The 20,269-nt window shown below is 35.8% G+C and overlaps 1 protein-coding gene across 14 annotated transcripts in view; it reads left to right on the forward strand.

The window, feature by feature from the left end:
* The first annotated feature begins 9,328 nt into the window (after positions 1 to 9,328).
* Positions 9,329 to 20,269, forward strand: part of SLCO1C1 (solute carrier organic anion transporter family member 1C1) — a 64,662-nt gene continuing 53,721 nt past the window's right edge. For 4 of the 14 annotated variants that reach the window (XR_011439715.1, XM_070270034.1, XM_070270035.1 and 1 more), the window contains exons 1-3: positions 9,777 to 9,961; positions 14,285 to 14,438; positions 15,564 to 15,705. Coding sequence is in view for 11 of the 14 variants with exons in the window: in XM_070270034.1 (XP_070126135.1) it covers positions 14,310 to 14,438; positions 15,564 to 15,705 (271 nt within the window). In the remaining 3 variants the exon portion in view is untranslated. The other 10 variants (XR_011439717.1, XM_070270031.1, XM_070270037.1 and 7 more) reach the window with 7 other exon arrangements.

Raw genomic sequence — 20,269 nt, forward strand, 5'->3', positions numbered from 1 at the left:
GATAAATTCTTAGAATCATACAACCTCCCAAAATGGAATCAAGAAGAAATAGAGAATTTGCATAGACCAATTGCAAGTAAACAGATTGAAACAGTAATCAAAAACCTCCTAAAAAACAAAAGTCTAGGACCAGCTGGCTTCTCTGGAGAATTCTACCAAACAATCAAAGAAGATTTAATACCTATCCTTCTCAAACTATTCTGAAAAATTGAAGAAGATGGGACACTTCCTAACTCATTCTGTGAGGCCAACATTACCCTGATACGAAAACAAGACAAGGACAACATGAAGCAGATGCAAAAATCCTCAAGAAAAGCTTAGAAAATCAAATACAGTAATGCATTAAAAGGATCATACACCATGATCAAGTGGGATTTATTCCAGGGATGCAGAGATGGTTCAACATCCACACATCAATCAATGTGATACACCACATTAACAAAATAAGGAATAAAAATCACATGATCATTTCCATAGATGCAGAAAAAGCATTTGACATGATCCAACATCCGTTTATGATAAAAGCTCTCAATAAAATGGATATAGAAGGAAAATACCTCAATATAATCAAGGCCATGTGTGACAAACTGACAACCAGCATCAAATGTAATGGTGAAAAATGGAAAGTCATCCCTCTGAGAATAAGGACAAGATAAGGGTGCCCACTCTCATCACTTTTGTTGAACATAGTACCGGAAGTTTTGGCCAGAGCAATTAGGCAAGAAAAAGAAATAAAACATATCCAAATTGGAAAGAAAGAAGTAAAAATCTCATGTTTGTGGTTGACGTGATTCTATATATAGAAAACCCTAAAGAATCCATCAGAAAACTATTAGAAATAATCAACAACTACAGCAAAGTTGTAGGGTACAAAATCAACATACAAAAATCAGTTGCATTTCCATACATTAATGATGAACTAGCAGAAAGAGAAATCAAGAATACAATTCCATTTACAATCACGACAAAAGGAATAAAATATCTAGGAATAAATTTAAGCAAAGCAGTGAAAGATGTATACACTGAAAACAATGAGACATTATTGAAAAAAATTGAAGAAGACATAAAGAAATGGAAAGATATTCCATACTCATGGATTGGAAGAATAAATATCGTTAAAATATCCAAACTACCTAAAGCAATCTACATATTCAATGCAATCCCAATCATAATCCCAACGACATTCTTCACAGAAATAGAACAAAGAATCATAAAATTTATATGAAACAACAAAAGACTCTGAATAGCCAAAGAAATTCTGGGTAAAAAAGAACAAAACTGTAAGTATCACAATTCCCTATTTCAAAATATACTACAAAACTATAGTAATCAAAAAGCATGGTACTGGCAGAAAAACAGACACACAGATCAATGGAACAGAATTGAGAGCCCAGAAATAAACCCACACATTTATGGACAGCTGATTTTCGACAAGGGAGCCAAGAACATACAATGGAAAAAAGAAAGTCTCTTCAATAAATGGTGTTGGGAAAACTAGACAGCCACTTGCAAAAGAATGAAAGTAGACCATTATCTTGCACCATACACAAAAATTAACTCAAAATGGATTAAAGACTTGAATGTAAAACCTGAAACCATAAAACTCCTAGAAGAAGATACAGGGAGTACACTCTTTGACGTCAGCCTTACCAGTATCTTTTCAAATACCATGTCTACTCAGGCAAAGGAAATAAAAGAAAAAATAAACAAATGGGACTGCATCAGACTAAAAAGCTTCTGTAAGACAAAGGAAATCATGAACAAAACAAAAAGACAACCCACTAACTCGAAGAATATATTTGCAAATCATATATCCGACAATGTGTTGATCACCAAAATATATAAAGAACTCATATTGAACAACAAAATAACAACCAACCTGATCAAAACATGGGCAGAGGATATGAACAGACATTCTTACAAAGAAGATATACAGATGACCAATAGGCAAATGAAAGGATGTTCAACATTACTAATTATCAGGGAAATTCACATCAAAACTACAGTGAGATATCACCTTACACCTGTTGGAATGGGTATAATTAACAAGACAAAAAAATAACAACTGTTAGAGAAGATGTGGAGAAAAGGGAACCCTCACACTTCTGGTGGAAATGGAAATTGGTCCAGCCACTATGGAAAACATTATGGAGATTTCTCAAAAAATTAAAAATAGCAATACTATATGATCTAGCTATCCCACTACTGGGTATTTATTCAAAGAACATGAAATCAACAAATGAAAGAGATTTATGTATCCCTATGTTCATCACAGCATTATTCATGATAGCTAAGGTGTGGAAGCAAGTGCCCATCAACAGATGAATGCATAAAGAAGATGTGACATATGTATACAACAGAATACTACTCAGCCATAAAAACCAAAATCGTGCCATTTGCAACAACATGGATGGACCTTGAGGGTATTATGCTAGGTGAAATAAGCCACACAAAGAAAGACAAACACTATGATTTCACTTATATGTGGAAAATAAACAAACAAATGCATAAGGAGAACAGATTAGTGATTACCAGAAGGGAGGGGGATTGAGGGAAGGGTGTAAGGGGCAAAGGGGTACAAATGCAAGATGATGGATAAAACTAGAGTATTGGAGGTGAGCAGGATGCAGTCTATACAGAAACTGATGTATAATAATGTACACCTGAAATTACACAATGTTGTAAGCAATATGACCTCAATAAAATAATTTTTGAAAAAAGAATTTAAAAAATGCCAATTTATTAGCTCACAGCTCTGTCAGTCAGAAATACGGATGGGCTTGGTTGCATTGTCTGCTGAAGTCTGAAATCAAGTGTTTGCCAGCCTGGTTGCTTCTCTGAAGTCTCTGGAATCTGCTTCTCAACTCATTCAGCTTGCTAGCAGAATACAGTTCCTTGAGATTGTAGGGCTGAGGTCCTGTTTCCTTGCTGGTTGTCCTCTGGGAACCTCTCTTAGCTTCTTAAGGCCATCTCATTCCTCCTGGGATTGCTCCTATAACTGCCCCCCACCTCCACCCCGTCTCTAAACCAGCAATGGCACATGAGTCCTTCTCATACTTTGAGACTTCCTGACTTCCTCTTCTGCTGCACCATTTCTGTCTCTAGCTAGAGAAGTTTCTCTGCTTTCAAGGGCTCATGTGCTTATATTGGGCCCAAATAATCCAGGATCTTCTCCCTATTTTAAACTCTTTAATAGTAATTATATCTGAAAAGTCTCTTTTGCCATGTAGCAAGATATTTACAGTTTCCCGGGGACCAGGGAGTGGACATCTTTGGGGGCTATAATCCTGTCTTCTGCAAATCATGAAAAGGATGAGGAACACAGTGAAGATAATGAAGGCATATAGGGCACGCAGTCGTTCCACATAATGGAAGCTCATGCCCATAGTGAAACTGGCAGTTCAATCGCAAAAGCCAGCAATAGCAATGGGGAAAGCAGGAAAAATCTAGTCTTGAGAATATTGGAACAGCCTATTGAAAACTGAGGTAGCGTGCCAGCTGTAAACCCTGTGAGATTGGCATATGGTCAGATATAATGCAGCATATACTCTGAACCATCTACCAATATATGTTGCTGTTTGTCCTACAGCCAAAATGCACATATATTGGAATGAAGAGGTGGAAGTAGGAGTTGTTTCCCTCACTATTATGCCTAAGAACTAACTTATTTTGCTTCCTATCTCTGAAACTTTTGGTTCTGCTTGTTCAGAGGAAGTAGTTTGCAAAAGAGAGATACTTTCACCAGAGGACGTGATGGTTCCATTGCCGTGGAATTGAGGCTACCACCTGAACATTTTCTTCTCTCGTGATGCTGAAGCATTGGAAGAGGAGGTGACTGATCCCAATTTATTAAGCTGAAACATGATTTCTGCTACAAAATAGAGGCAAGAAATATTGTATTTAGAATCCGGAGGATTCTCTATGGACCTTTTAGTACTTCTTAATAAAGGAAGTATTAGTACTTTAATCCATTAGTATTAATTAAATTTGTATTAGTACAACCTAATAAAGGCAGGACCACTAAGGACTCTGACCCTTCAGGAATGAAGTTTTGGGTCATCCCATCAGTGAGTAACCTCAACCAGCTGAAATGCCTACTGAAAGCAAAGAAAACATTGAATGGATAGTAGAAAATAAATGTTAAATATATCAATTTTTGCCTCGAGGTCAATTATAGAAACGAATTCAAAATTCATCCACTAACAGTTTTTTAATCTATTATTTATTTAAAATCCAATTATGGAAATTTTCAAAACTATTCAAATTAGAGAAGTAGTATAGTGAAAACTCAGCACCCATCATCCAGCTCAAACAATTAATATATGGCCAATCCTGTTCCATCTATACCTCCAAATGTTTAGCACTTCTCCTCAAAGTTATTTTGAAAATATCCAGCACATCTTGTCCTTTTATTTGTAAATAATTCAGTATTTACTTCTAAAAAATGTGCCCTTAAACAATAACAACACCTTTATCATCTCTAAAAAAACTAACACAAATTCCTCAGTGAAACAAATATCCACACAATGTTCACATTTCTGAGATTATAAATCTTTCAAGAAGATTATAAAATTTTCTCGTTATAGATTGTTTCTTTTTGAATAGGGGTACAAACAAGGTCCATGCACTGTAACTCATCAATTCATTTCTTAAGTGTCTTTCAATTTACAATTCTCCCCATCTCCTTTTTTTTTTAATTAAAACTTTTTGTTTTTCAGAGCAGTTTTAGGTTCATAGCAAAATTGAAAGGAAGGTACAGAGATTTCCCGCATACTCCCTGCCCTTACGTGCACACAACCCCCCCCCCCCACCCCCCATTTATCAACATCTCCCACCAGAGTGGTATATTTGTTACAACTGATGAACCTACATTGACACAGCATTATCATCCAGAAGGCATAGTTTACATGAGGTTTACTCTTGGTATTCTACCTTCTATGCCCTTGAACAAATATATGATGCCAGACAGTATTTTCATTCCCTTAAAAATCCTCTGTGTTCTACCTATTCATCCCTTCTCTATTCCCAATCCCTCACAACCACTGATCTTTTTTACTGTTTCCATAGTTTTGCCTTTTCTAGAATGTCATATAATTGGAATCATACAGTATGTAGTCTTCTCAGATTGGTTTCTTTCACTTAGTAATATGCATTTAAAGTTCCTCCATGTCTTTTCATGGCTTGATAGCTCATTTCTTTTTAGCACTGAATAATATTCCTTTGTCTAGATGAACCACATTTTTTTTATCCATTTACCTACTGAAGGACATCATGATTGCTTCCAAGTTTTGGCAATTATGAATAAAGCTGCTATAAATATCTATGTGCAAGTTTTGGAGTAGACATCAGTTTTCAACTCCTTTGGGAAAATAACAAGAATTGTGATTGCTAGATCACATGGCAAGAATATGTTTAGTTTTGTAAGTAATCACCAAACTCTCTCCCAAAGTGATTATACCACTTTGCATTTCCACCAGCAATGAATGAGAGTCCTCTTGCTCTGCATCCTCATCAGCATTTGGTGTTGTCAGTGTTCCAGATTTTTGCTAGTCTAATAGATATGCAATAGTATCTAATTGCCATTTTAATTTGCATTTTCCTGATGACAAGTAACTGGGAGCATCTTTTCATATGCTTATTCTCCATCTGTGTATCTTCTTTGGTGAGATGTCTATTAACGTCTTTGCCTCTCTTTTAACTGGGCCCATCTCCTTTTCCTCTTGCCCTTTTTTGTTGGGAAAAAAAAACCCTGATTTGTTTGTCCTAATGAGATTCTCCATTTTGGATTTTGCTGATTGCATCTTTAGAGTGTCGTTTAACATGATCTTCTCTTCCCTGTATTTTTAATGAACATTATGCTATTCAGATCTAAACTGAGGCTTGGTAAGATTTGTTTTGTTTGGAAATAGGGAGGAGGGCTGATTCAAAGGTGGTATTTCAAGTTTCTAACTTCCATCTACGTGTTCAAAATGGCTGCTTCTTTTTTATGATATATTGGTCATTGACAACTGTTAACTAGATTCATTAATTCATTAAGGATTTGAAAATTATGATATTCTAATTCTCCCATCCCTTTTTTGTTTACTATTTGGAATACTTCCATAGAAAGAAATTTGTCTTTACACTTTAATAATTTGAATGAACATAATGAATAGGAAAGGCAGGATAAATGAACATTTTTTCCCCTAAGTACCGGTTTTAAATGTATTGAAGTGGTTCCTTAGAATCATCCAAAGGTGACCATGTAATTTTTTTGTAGTGTTATTATGGATTCATAAATTTAAACATTTTATATGTTTCAACAATTATAATTATTATTCTTATTGATGTTCAAATTTTCCTATATTTGACTAGCTGGAGCTCGTTCAAGTTAGCCATTGAGTCCTTGTGGCACAACCTAGTATTCAAGGCCTCCTTGATTTTTGGTACGACAAGATATTCCAGGCCCATCTTATATCCCCAGTCCTGGTAACAGTCACATATCAAGAAATCATGGTTCCTTTTTTATGGCATTTATAGACCCAGTTCCATGCTAGTTGCACTTACGGCTTACTTGGTTGTCATTGTTTCCAGATCTTTTCATCACAGAGAATTAGGATATATATAATTCAGGCTGAAAAACCCTAATTCAAATTTGACACGACAAAGTTTTTCTTAACCTCGTTTATCTTATATCATAGTGATACTTTAAGCCATGAGATTAGATGAGGTCACTAAGAGAGTTAGTGTAGGTAGAGCAAAAACCATATTCCAAGGACTGAACTGTGGGGTACTCTAGCAATGAAGACCAAGAGCAAATGACAAGTGAGGGAGGAGGAAAATTAAGGGAGTGTGGTTTTCTGAAGACCAAGTGAAGACAATAGATCAAAGAGAAGTGCAGAATCAATGGCACACAGTTCTGCTAATAGAGCAATTAAAATGAGTTCTGGAAATTTATCATTGGATTTATTAATGTGAAGGTCTTTGATGTTACTGATGAAAGTAGTTGTGGTGGAGTGGTGGAGGCAAGAAACTAATTAGAATTTGTGGAAAACGATTGGAGAAGAGGAATTTTAGAGAAGGAGTATAGACAAAAGCTTGGACTTAGAAACATGGACCGTAGATCCACAGGAACAGAACAGAAGACAGATAATAGGAATATACATGTAGGTGGAGGGTAAATGTGGCGATGGCACATTGCAATATTTCCTTCCTGATTTTTTCTATTCCATTAGTGAATTCCTTCTGCAAGGTCATCAGCTGATAATGAGAGTTGGGAAAGAAATGTTGAAGGTTTGAGAAGAGAAGTCATTCCGGAGTGAGGAAAAGTGATTGGGTTATTAAAAGGTATTATGTTTAAAAATGCTTGTAAGGCACAGTGAGGTTGCTGGTCATAAATTTAAAATAAGCCCTGAGGGCATATTAGTGAGTTGGTCTTCAACCATTTAAAACAATGTGGATGCAGCCACAGAGTAGACAGAAAGTTGGATTTAACCCAACTGTGGTTTGCCAAAGAACAACAAAGTGATAGATGGACAAGAGAATTGAGGCTGTATGGAAGCGAGTGATTAAAATGATTGCATTAAGCTCAACTCAGGTAAGGAGCGATGTGAGAATATGAGGGTTGTGGGTTGAATTGTGTCCCTAAAAAATGATACGTTGAAGTCCTAACCCCCTGTATCAGTGAAGGTGGCCTTATTTGGAAATAGGGTCTTTGCAGATGTAATCAAGTTAAGGTGAGGTCATTAGAGTGGGCCCTAATTAAATATGACTAGTGTCCTTTTAAGAACAGGAGAAGGCAGAAACACAGGGAGAAAATGGTCATATGACGATGGAGGCAGAGATTGAAGTGATGACTCTATAAACCAAGGAATGCCAATAATTGTCAGCAAATACTAGAAGGTACATGAGGCAAGGAAGGATTCTCCCCTGTGGGTTTCAGAGAGAGCATGGCTCTGCCGACACCTTGAATTTGGACTTTTAGTCTCTAGAACTGAGATAGAAAAGTTTTATTGTTTTAAGCCAACCACTTTGTGGTACTTTGTTACTGCAGCTCTAGGAAATTCATTCAGTTATGATTCGTTCAATTATGGTTAATTTCACACTACAATGGCAGAGCAGAGTGGTTGTGACAGAGATTGTATGGCGTTCAAAACCTAAAATATTTACTATCTGACCCTTTACAGAAAAAGTTTTCTGACCCCTGATCTAGAGGATGAAAGTAGGATGCAATACAATGCAAGGCTGGATATGAGAAACTCCAAATATCGTGTAAAATAAGTATTATGTACATTCAAAATAGTACCATTAGCTGTAGACTGAAGAGGTCAGAAAAGGAATCAGGTTAGAGACTGAATTTGAGCAAGTTTGGAAGACTTATTACACTTACTATTATTTATTATTATTATTATTATTACACTTATTACACTTATATACACTTATACACTTATTATTAGACCAAATTACACTCTCAGGGGAGAATTGCATTTCTTGGTGAGGAAAAGTAGGCCCTTTGCACTTTTGGCTGGTAAATTCTGTCTCCCCTTTAGTGCACCAAAGGTCACCTGTTAGGTACGTTGAAAAATGTAAGACCTATTATGATGTTTGCTCACTGTGTCTGATGGCAAAGACTGGTTTGATTGCTAAAATAAAACATTTGGTTTTTAAGAGTCTGGATACATCATTGCTTCATTGCAAGATTTATTATTTTCTTTATTTGCCTTGCATTCTTTTTAATTTTTTTGTAATAGTGTTTATAATAATATTTGAATATTGATTAGTGATCCTGACCATTACGTGAACTGAAATTATATGTGTAATGATAATACCTCTGGTCATTTAGTACTTTGTTATTTGCAATGTGCTTTGGAATACATGATATAATTTAATCTTTAAAACAACCCTGTGAATCTTTTTATTTATATATATATAGAAAATTCTTCTTTACAGAGGAAGAAGTTGAAACTCGATAAAGTTAAGTGACCAGGCCAGAGTTACAGCCATTTAAGAATATAGTGGATTTTTGGATAATTCCAGTAGCAAATTCATTTATTAGTATAAACCACGTACAAGCTAATACTGCTCAAAATCCTCTAAAATGGTACTCTTGGAAAAAGAATTTATTAGAATTGTAGAATTTCTCAGTGTAAGGAGTTCTCTTTCCTTGGAATTTAGATAGAATAAACAACTGAATGCCAAAAATTCAATTTCTTTTTTTCTATTTTCAAGACTCAGAAATTGTGGATGTGAGCAACTGATCATGTCCCTTTGAGAATTAACTCTTTCGGGAGAGAACTCTGCAGAGCCTTGATTCTGAGCTGGTATGTGATCTCTGCAGATTCTAGAATCCAAGTGGGAAAAGAAACCAGGCAGAGATTTAGCTCAAGAGCCATTTTTTTAAAACTGAAGGATCCCAGCGATGTCCTCAAGGAGCGGCTGGCTTAAAAACTTGGAAGGAGAAGGAGGAATCTTTGTTACAAACTTCCGTCCCTCCTCTTGCTTCTGTTCCCTTACTCTCTGCCCCCTACAGCGTTGTGTTTTCTGGGAATCAGCAAGTAAGATCACAAGTGGTCTTTTCTTTTTTCACTCTCTCCCATAAAGAAAGCTTTATCACGTGTGGCCTTAAACTTGCAGCAAATTGCAAAGAAATGGCTCAAAGGCTTCAGCTCTTTCTGTGCCCTGGGAGCTGAGATGCACGTCAGTGGCTTTGCCAGCGTGGCCTGTTCTCTGCAGACTGCCAGAGAAAAGAGGCCAGGAGGAAAGAGGAAAGAAAAGAAATTGCCCAGGGGTGAGACCATGCCCTTCATCTTTTCTTTCCCCTAATCTGCTCTGTCTGTGTCTAGCCAGGCTCTCCCCACCTGGCAGAACTGCTCAGAGCTGCTGTAGAATTCACCTCAGTTTCTTCTTTCAGTCCCTGGAGTGGGGTCCAGCCTCTCGCTGAGCACATTGAGAAGAATTGGTTGTCTTTCATCTCCACCTTCAGGTAAGATTTGGTTCTCTGCTTTCGTATTTCGTGACTATCACATCAGATTCTCACAGGAGTGAAAGGAATAAACCCTGAAGTTCTGTACTACATGTGTCTGATCCATAGCTCTTCTCCATAAAAGTTGCTGGCGCCCTTGTTATGTTGGTGGAAATAGGTGAGGAGACTGGTTGAAGAAGTCAGATAAACTCAGATCTGGGTTCAAATTTTGACTCTGATGCTTATTAGCTGGGTACTTTTTGACAAGTCACTTAATTCTTCTGAGTCATATCATTTTCTATAATATAGGAATTTTAATGCCAACTTTGATGAGTTGTTTTAAGGATTAACAAAAAGTATATAAATCACCTGGCACATAAGTACTACTTGTTAAATCTGAATCTGACATGAACAATTACTTATATTGGGGGATCAGCTTTCTAAACAACACACACTTCTTAGCAAGTACCATGAGATGATTTTCCCTCCTGAAGGGAGGGATCCTGGTGTCCAGAAGACAAGCTACTACAGAGATTTTCCTCCTGGAGATGACTAAGAGAAGAGAGTGATGGAAACGGCTGCCTTTCTGGCTTGCTTTGGAGCCGTCTTTGTACGCTGACAGTTGGATGGAGTCTATGGCACAGGATCAAGGCAGAGAAGTTCAGTGTGTCTGCGTGATCTAACTACAACCTTCTGAGGCCACCTGTGCTCTTTAAAGACTAAGGGATTGATTTTCAAACCCACGTGAACAGAGAATTCAATTTTTTCAAACTTAAATGAAAAACCGCGTGGCTTCTTTTTCTTTGGCCTCTAGAATAAGTTATACTCCAACTCAGGGTGTTGAGTGAAAACTTTGCAATAACTCTTTTCCTGGAGGAATCTGTTCGGGGGGGGGGGGGGACAATAAAGGATTTGCCAAATGCAAATCCTTCTCAATAACTGTGTGTTCTTGCTCTACTTCTGCAGTTGCAAAAGGAGAGAGAGAGAGCATGCGCCTGTATGCCCAAGGATCTCTCCATTCATGTCACTGAGTTTCTTTCCCCTTCTTTTCACAGAGGGATGAAAAGCTGAATGCTTATATCCATAGCCTCTCTGAAACATATTATACTTGTGAGGATATGCAAATTAGCCATCAAGATGAAATCATATTTTCAGTAAAACTACGCAGTGTCAATATTTTAAGCTGGATATTATTTTGCCCTCAACAACATCAACTAGAATGACTATAGTTATCTCATTTTGTTATCGCTCCTGAGTTCTAGTTAGAGTGATTTTTGTGTCAACAACTCCAAAGATGATAAGACAATGTGTTTTGGTATCTCAAGTTTTTAATATTGTTTTCAACATGATTTTTTTCTCTTTACCATCAGCATTCTATCTGTAACCCTTCGAACCTTTTAAAGTGTAAGTGAGAGTATATTTTATTATTAAACAATTTATTTGCATTTTCTGGTCACTGTCTTTAATATTATGACTTACGGGAAATAATATGATATCTGAACCTCTAAAACAGTAGGTCAATTTGGATTATATAGTTTAGTTCTTTTCTTAGAAGAGGATTTCTTTTTAAACTGTAAATTTAATATTATTCATTTTGTATTTTAAAATCTTGTCAGTTTATATATTTCTTGTTTGGTGATATTTTTATATCTTTAATATTTTTTAATGTTTTTTCATATAAGAAACATGTTCATTATAGAAAAATTAGAAAATATAGATATACAAAACATTTTTTAAAAAATCACCTACACTGTCACCAACCAGAAATAGTGTTAACCTGTTCTTAATAAACTTCCTGAAGTTTTGTTTCTATGCATATACATATGTGAATATGTGTGTTTCATTTTATAAAATAGAGTGTTACTACACATACTGATTTGTAGCATGTATTTTTAAAATCAACTCCATAATGAAAATAGTTCTGTATAACTATATTTACTTCTTTACACTAATTTCTAATGGCTTCAAAACACTTGATTGCATGAATGTACCATTATTTGTTGGGCATTTAGTTCATTTAGTTATTTTGATTTTTTTTCATTAGAAGCAATGTGTCTCTCCAGGAGTTGAATTAAATATAGTCAGAAGTTTTGTACTAAAGAAACCTATTTAACATTGTATAAGTAGGTTAGATGTCCAAACCCCTTTGTCATTGCTCTGGCAAAAGACTGTTCTGGAAAAGTAGTTGTAGTGATTCAATGGATGTATGAAGTTGGCTGTTGGTATCAGTTAGATGATAAAGAAGAACCTCTATGTTCTTAGTTTCCCAGAATTTGTCTTTAAAATCAGGAATGGATGTTGAATTTTATCACCTGATGTTTTGCATCTACTGAGATTTTATTATTTTTCATTTTGAATTCTTTCTTTTTCAGCTTTATTGAGGTACGATTGACAAATAAAAATTGGATAGACAATGTGATATCATGATACACGTATACAACATTTTGAATTCTTAATGCGATGACTTCGGTGACTATAGTTCCTGATATTAATTAATTGTTGCACTTTTAAACTACAGCTTAATTATAGAATATTAATTAATTTGGATTTGCTAGTGTTTTATTTAGGATTTTAGCATCTCTAGGTTTAGTCTGAAGTTTTCCTTTTGGTGCTATGTTAATGAGGTTTTGTTATCAAGATAATTCTGGCTTTGTCAAACGTAAGAAGATTATTATCATTTGTTTCCTTTATCTTCTATCTTTCCCCTGTTACACTCCTGTTACATCATCTATCCTTAGTATTTTTGTTTAAGGGGTACTTTTATAGTATTTTTGTTAATGTTTTCCCGGTTATTTTTTTCTTCTGTTTTGTGTCATGCAGGTAATTAGTATTTGCTAGAAAGTTATCCATTTTATCAAGGCTTTAAAGTTATTTCTATATATTGTGCATAATTTTTATGTTTTATGTTCCTAAACATCTATATTTATATCTCACCAGTATTGTAATCTTATGTCTTTGTCTTCTGATCTTGCTTAGCATAATCAGCTCTTTGTTTATTTTAGTCTTTTGATTTAAAAATTGTTTTTGTTTCACTCACTTTCCTTTGTCCATTTTTTAAAAGTTTAAGTTATGCATATTTATGAAATCAAATGATCTAAAAGTCTAATAATAGCTTTTTAAAAACCAGACCCTTGCCCCACCCTTCTTGACTCATTTCCCACTCCCTGGAGGAATCCTCTTCACTTTTAAATTGTTTAGGCCTTTCTTCTGATATTTCACTCCACATTTCAGAATAAATTGTTTATACTACTATTTCTTGATTTTTCAGATATTATCTATGAACTCAAGCTATGTGGGATGAGGTTTAGTAAACACAGAACAAGCATTACTTAAAGTCAAGGTAATATACACATAGGCAGACTAAAGCTAAATTTCTACCGTGGTACATGAAATTTTATTCCTAATGTTATTCCTTTAGTAAGTGTGATGGGAATATGGAAGATCTCTATTAACACACAAATACATGATCTGATAAACATTAGGGTGATCCAGAAGTTATTTTTGAGTTCCTTCACTTAGATTAGTTTATCAGGCAGGCACTGAGCCATATGAATCCTAAAGAAATGGGGTATAGGATATGTAAATATTGATGTGAACAGGGGAAAATAGGTTCAGTTATGTGAACCTATCGAGGGCTTGGTAAAGAGAAGGGAGAGTGGGAAATTAAACATGGGAAGGGAGCCCATCTTTCTTACTTTAATGCAGGCAAAGACTGCTTTTGCTTGAATTAAATCTAAGCCTGAGGCAGAAATCATGCTGCTTCATATTTGTCAAACTAAAATGGTACACAGATTGATCCTCTTCTTTTTTTGCCGTATTTAAGCTTTACTTTGGGTGCTGCAGACCTATAGGAATCATAATACGTGCTATAGGGATCTACAGTGGGCATCGATCTTTTCTATCCATTCTGCTAAGATAGATTTGAAGCCTTTAAAGACTTCATTCTAATGAACCAATATTCAAATGGATGAATTCCTCTTCTTCCTTTCCGGCTTGCTTCTAGTTTAAGCTGGCAAGACCACAAAGTTAGCAAAATTCCGCCTTGTTATTTATTCCAAAGGCAACATTTAAATTTATTCTTTGCCATAATGAGGCTTAAACTGAAGGGATTGAGAAAGAATGCTGGCTACTGAGTCCCAATAGCAGGATTAGTTAATCAAATATCCTGGTCGATTTTAATTGAAAAACTTTGCCAACTTACTGTGGTAAAATAAGGTAGCTTCACGTCAAATTATGTCTACAGAATTGTGATCTACTGTGAAATAAAAAACATTATTTAATAAACTGTGTGGATTTGAATGAAACGTTTTTTTGTTTTTTCACTTTTAAAATCAACTTTGACAGATCAGAGTCAAGGAACATTTTCATAATGGACACTTCATCCAAAGAAAATATCCAGTTATTCTGCAAAAGTTCAATGCAACCTGTTGGGAGGCCTTCCTTTAAAACAGAATACTCCTCCACAAAGGATAAACAACCATGCTGTAGTGAATTAAAGGTAACAAACAATTAAACATTAGAAAAATGTAAATGGTGAACTACAGAGTAACAAAGAATTGGGTGGAGTTGATGCTCTTGGCTCTCCATCCAGATATTTTCTACACAATATAGCTGGAAGCAAGAATTTTCTTTTCTTTTTAAAAAATGATCTTAGATACGCTTTATTAAAAACCACCCTTTGCTAGGCAGTGAAAGCAATCTCTGCCTGACCATGTAGGTTAAATTACTAAGTATTACTTTTCTGACTTATTTGAATGCCCCTCCTAAACAGAAAGGAGAGAGAGAGAGAAGAAACTAATATTTATTAATTCTCTACCATCTACCAGATATTATGCTAAGCACAGTTATAACATTTAATCTCTGAAACATCCAGATTGTTCCCATTTTATAAAAGAAAATTTTGACTTTCCTTCCCATACAGTAAGGGACAGGGCTGCTTTTTAAATGGTTCACCTTGTGACTTCAAGTTCCTGTTCATTCTTTGTACCAAACATTTACCCAACAAATATATATGTTAGCATATAAATGCTAACCTGCCCTGTGGGTACTCCATCACAGTCCCAAGTCTAGCAAAATAGATAAGCCGGATATCAAAAAAATGTTTTTCATCAAATAAGAATTTGAGTATGAATTTAACTTGAACATGAACTTAAATACAAGGAATAGTAGTTCTACTTTTTCAGTCTCTTATATTCTCTACTGGTGCATGCACCATCATTGTGAACAATCAGGAGTGCTAGACTTGTGATAAGATTCTGGTTTATGGTTTTTGGGTTTTTTTCTTACCTACAAATGGCTCCTTCCTCTCTTTGCTTCACTACACAATGAATCTTCTTTTCAAAGATAAGATTCCTTTGAATATCCTTTGGGGGACAGGAAATGAAAGGGGGAAAAAAAGTAATTCCACATAGATGCTGAATGAATTGCAAGAGAATTCGAATCTTTTAGAAATCTACATGAGCTTGAGGCTGAAGGAAGCCTATCACCATGTTTGAATAAAATTTGCAATAATAACAAGCTTGTTACATTGTTCTTGGTTTGCGTTTTTGTTTATTTGTTTAGTAAGTTTCCAGTTGCGTGTCAAGCTGGAATCAAACCAAAGGTGACCTGTCATATTTTCCAGGTGTTCTTGGGTGCCTTGTCTTTCGTTTACTTTGCCAAAGCACTGGCAGAAGGCTATCTGAAGAGCACCATCACTCAGATAGAGAGAAGGTTTGATATCCCTTCTTCGCTCGTGGGAGTTATTGATGGTAGTTTTGAAATTGGTAGGTATTGCAGATCCCTGACTTCATTTTTAAGTACAAGTTCTTCTAGGCATGACTAAATGACATCCTCACTGCATTCTTCTGTCTGTTAGGATCAGATCTATCCATAAAATTTTGTTTGGACAGAATTTCCCATGACTTTATGGTACAATAAAGGCAATTTGTTCACTCTGAGCAACCAATACATTTCCTGCCCCGGGTGTTCTCTGTTATATGACTCACCCAACTTAGAATTTCCAATCAGAGTGAGAGACTTTCCTGGAAGAAAGGGTGAGATGCTATTTTGAGTTTAAAGTATGTGGGAAGTATTTTTGCAAAGGAGTCATATATCCTGGAAGCCCTGTGTTTCAAAATTTGGAAGAATCCAAATGGACTCTACAAAAATTTATTGCAATCATTTAAGAAGAAGTAAAACCATAAAAGGTGTTTCTGCCCAGTGGTCTGGAAAGAAGAGAAAGGGATTTTATTCACAAGAACACTAGAGCCAGGCAGATAATAAAAATTCTACCCTCAGGTGTCTTTGCTTAGCAATTGACTATAGACTCCCTTTTAGAACTTGAAAAGATCAAGTGATTTTAGTCACTGTTTGGGAGTACTTTAAAGCTGCCAGTTAGTCAGCTTCCTGAACTGATAACCTAAGAAGCTTTAATTCTTTGTTGAAGTAAACAAAATAGTTGCTTCTGTGATCCTTCCTGCCTAATGAGACTCAAATATACGCTATAGCAAAATCTCTGATGGCTCCAGTTCCAGCTTCATTGATAAACCTTCAGAACAGTGAAGGAATATTTTTCAACTCTTCAACAATTACTTTCTTGGTTCATACTGTATGTCTCAGTTCTTGCTCTGAATGTCACACAGGAATTAAAAGAATAAAATGGTAACGTTTTGCCTTCAGGCCTTTGCTTCCCAAATCCATCTTTCATCATCCTACCGGAAGAAGATTTCTAAGTTCAGTGCTGATCAAGCATTAATGTTCATACAAGTGACTAGAACAATCTTGTTAAAATGCAGGTGCTAATTCTATAGGAAGGGGGAATAAAATTCTGCATATCCAATAAGCTCCAAAATGATGCTGATGCTGTTAGTCAATGGACCACACTTTGTGTAGCAAAGATGTTCTGAAACATCTGATCATGTCGCTGTGTGCGTAAACTCCTTACGTAGGCTTGGGTAGTTGATTTATTCCTTGATGTCTGCCCTACCTACAACCCCAAGCTGAATGAAGGGCCATGGAGAGTCAGGGTAAGGATGACACAGTGCATCATGAGAACAAACAAGTATGAAAAGGCAGCTGTTGCAGATCAAAAGAATAAATCAGACTCACAGAAGAAGAACTGAGCAGATAGAAAATTAAATGTCAAGGGATACTTTATTACTCACTATGGATTATAGTATAAAAACATTTTAGAACTAAGAAACTTCGAATCTGGTTTACACTTTTTCTTGGATTTTCAGGTCCCAGTGCAACTCAGTAGAATCTATATTTGATAAAGTATACTGTTTCTTAGGACACAACAAAGGACCCTGAGTCCAAATTCATATTAATTCAAATTCAGATCATTCTAAGGATAGAAATTACTTATTGGATTAGATGCAATAATATGGCTTAAATTTCCCTTACTTCCTTTCAAAACTTTATCCCAAACATCACCTTTGTTCTAGTTATTTGAAATTCATAGTTTTCCGGAAAAGTGGGTTTCCTGACCATAATCTTAATTTACTCCTCTTGCCTTTCTCCACATTCCTTCCTTCGAGAATTCCAGACCCATTTCCACTGTCCATTTCTAGCTCTCAATTCTTCTTCTTTGCAGAACAATTTCATTTATCCTTTGACATCAATTGGCATTATCATCTAACATATGCTAGGCACTCAGTTTCTTCCCAAGTATTTTTTCGTAACAAAGGCTTTTTCTCCAAGAACCACAGAGAGTTGCCAAAAAAATAAAATGTTTTGTCTATCATGACCTCCTAGTATGCCAGATATTAACTCTCTTTGTTTCAAATGTTTTTCCATGTATTTTCTTCTAAATATTTTTAAATTTTGCTTTTTACATTTTAGGACGTAATCAACTCGAGATAGATTTTTTTTAATACACTTTGTTTTTCAGATCAGTTTTAGGTTCACAGAAAAATTGAGCAAAAGCATAGAGATTTTCTGTATACCCCCTACCCCCATACACACATAGCCTCCCTCATTATCAACATCCTCCACCAGAGTGGTACATTTGTTACAACTGATGAACACACAATGACACGTCATTATCATCCAGAATGCATAGTTTACATGAGCTTTACTCTTGTTCTATGGGACTGAACAAATGTGTAATGACATGTATCCACTATTACTATATCATACAGAGGACTTTCACCTCCCTAAAAATCTCAGTGCTATGCCTATTCATCCATCCCTCCCCCTACACTCTCTGTCAACCACTGATCATTTTTTTGTCTCCATAGTCTTACCTTTTTCCAGAATGTGATATAGTTGTAATCATACGGTATGTAGCCTTTTCAGATTGTCTTCTTTCACTTAGTAATATACATTTAAGTTTCCTCCATGCCTTTTCATGGCTGGGTAGCTCATTTTCTGGATGGATTACAGTTTATTTATCCACTCATCTACTGAAGGGCATCTTGATTGCTTCCAAGTTTTGGCAATTATGAGTAAAGTTGCTATAAATATCCCATGTGTGGGGTTTTGCGTGGACATTAGTTTTCAACTCCTTTGGGTAAATACCAAGGAGAGTGATTGCTAGGTTGTATGGGAAAAATATGTTTAGTTTTAAAGGAAACCACCAAACTCTCTTCCAAGATGGCTGTACCGTTTTGCATTTCTGCCAGCAATGAATGAGAGTTCCTGTTGCTCTACAACCACACCGACATTTAGTATGCTGAATTTTGGCCAATCAGTGTGTTGTGGTATCTCATTGTCACTTTAATTTGCATTTCCCTGAGGAGATATGATGTTGAACATCTTTCATATGCTTATTTGCCATCTGTATATCTTCTTTGGTGACCTGACTATTAAGGTATTTGGCCCATTTTGGGGGGGAGGGTGAGGAGGAAGATTTGCCCTGAGCTAACATCCATTGCCCATCCTCCTCTCTTTTTGCTTGAGGAAGATTAGCTCTGAGGTTAACATCTGGCTAATCTTCCTCTACTTTGTATGTGGGATGCTTCCAGAGCAAGGCTGATGAGTGGAGTTGGTCCGCACCTGGGATCTGAACCCCAGGCCACCGAAGGGGAGTGTGTGGAACTTTAACCACTTGGCCATGGGGCAGGCCTCTTGGCCCATTTTTTAATAGGTTGTTTATGTTCTTATTGGTGAGTTTTAAAAGTTTTTTTATATCTTGGAACAGTCCTTTACCTGATATGACTTTTGTAAATATTTTCTCTCAGTCTGTGGCTTGCCTTTTCATTTTCTTGACATTGTCTTTCACAGAACAGAAGTTTTTAGTTTTAATGAAGTCCAGCTTATCAATTATTTCTTTCATAGGTTGTGCTTTCGGTGTTACATCTAAAAAGTTTCACCAAACCCAAGGTTGGGTGGATTTTCTCCTATGTTGTCTTATAGTAGCTTTGTAGTTGTGTGTTTTACATTTAGGTCTGTGATCTGTTTTGAGTTTATTTTTGTGAAGAGACCTTTTTTTGCATGTGGAAGTCTAGTTGTTCTAGCACCATTTGTTGAAAAGACTATCCTTGCTCAATTGTATTGCCTTTGCTCCTTTATCAAAGATCATTTGATCATACTAATGTAGGACTGTTTCTGGGCTCTCTCTTCTGTTTCATTGATTTGTCTATTCTTTCACCAATATTACAGTCTTGATTACTGTGGCTTTATAGTGTGTCTTGAAGTTTGTTAGTGTCAGTCCTCCAACTTTGTTCTTCTTCAGTGTTGTGTTAGCCATCCTGGGTCTTTTGCCTCTCCATATTCGCTTTAGAATCAGTTTGTCAAAATCCACAAAATAACTTGCTGGGATTTTGACTGGGGTTGCGTGGAATGTATAGACCAAGTTGGGAAGAACTGACATCTTGACAATATTGAGTCTGTCTATCCATTGACATTGAATATCTCTCCATTTATTTAGTTCTTTTGTAATTTCTTTCACTGGAGTTTGTAGTTTTCCTCATATAGATCTTATAGATATTTTGTTTGATTTATACCTAAGTATTTCATTTTAGGAGGTGCTAGTGTAAATGTGTTTTTAATTTCCACTTGTTCTTTATGGGTATATAGGAAAGTAATTGACTTTCGTGTATTAACCTTGTATCTTACAATCCTGCTATAGTCACTCATTAGTTCCAGGAGTTCTTTTCTTGATTCTTTCAGATTTTATAAATAGACAATCATGTCTTATAGGAACAAATACAGTTTTATTTCTTCTTTCCCAGTCTGTATACCTTTACTTCCTTTTCTTGTCCTATTGCATTAAGTGGGACTCCCAGTACAATGTTGAAAGGCAATGGTAAAAGGGCATATCCTTGCTTTGTACCTGATCTTAATGAGAAAGCTTTGACTTTCTCATCATTACATATGATGTTAGCTCTATGTTTTTTGTAGATA

Source organism: Equus caballus, chromosome 6, assembly GCF_041296265.1.
Source record: "Equus caballus isolate H_3958 breed thoroughbred chromosome 6, TB-T2T, whole genome shotgun sequence".
Classification (NCBI taxonomy): Eukaryota; Metazoa; Chordata; class Mammalia; order Perissodactyla; family Equidae; genus Equus; species Equus caballus.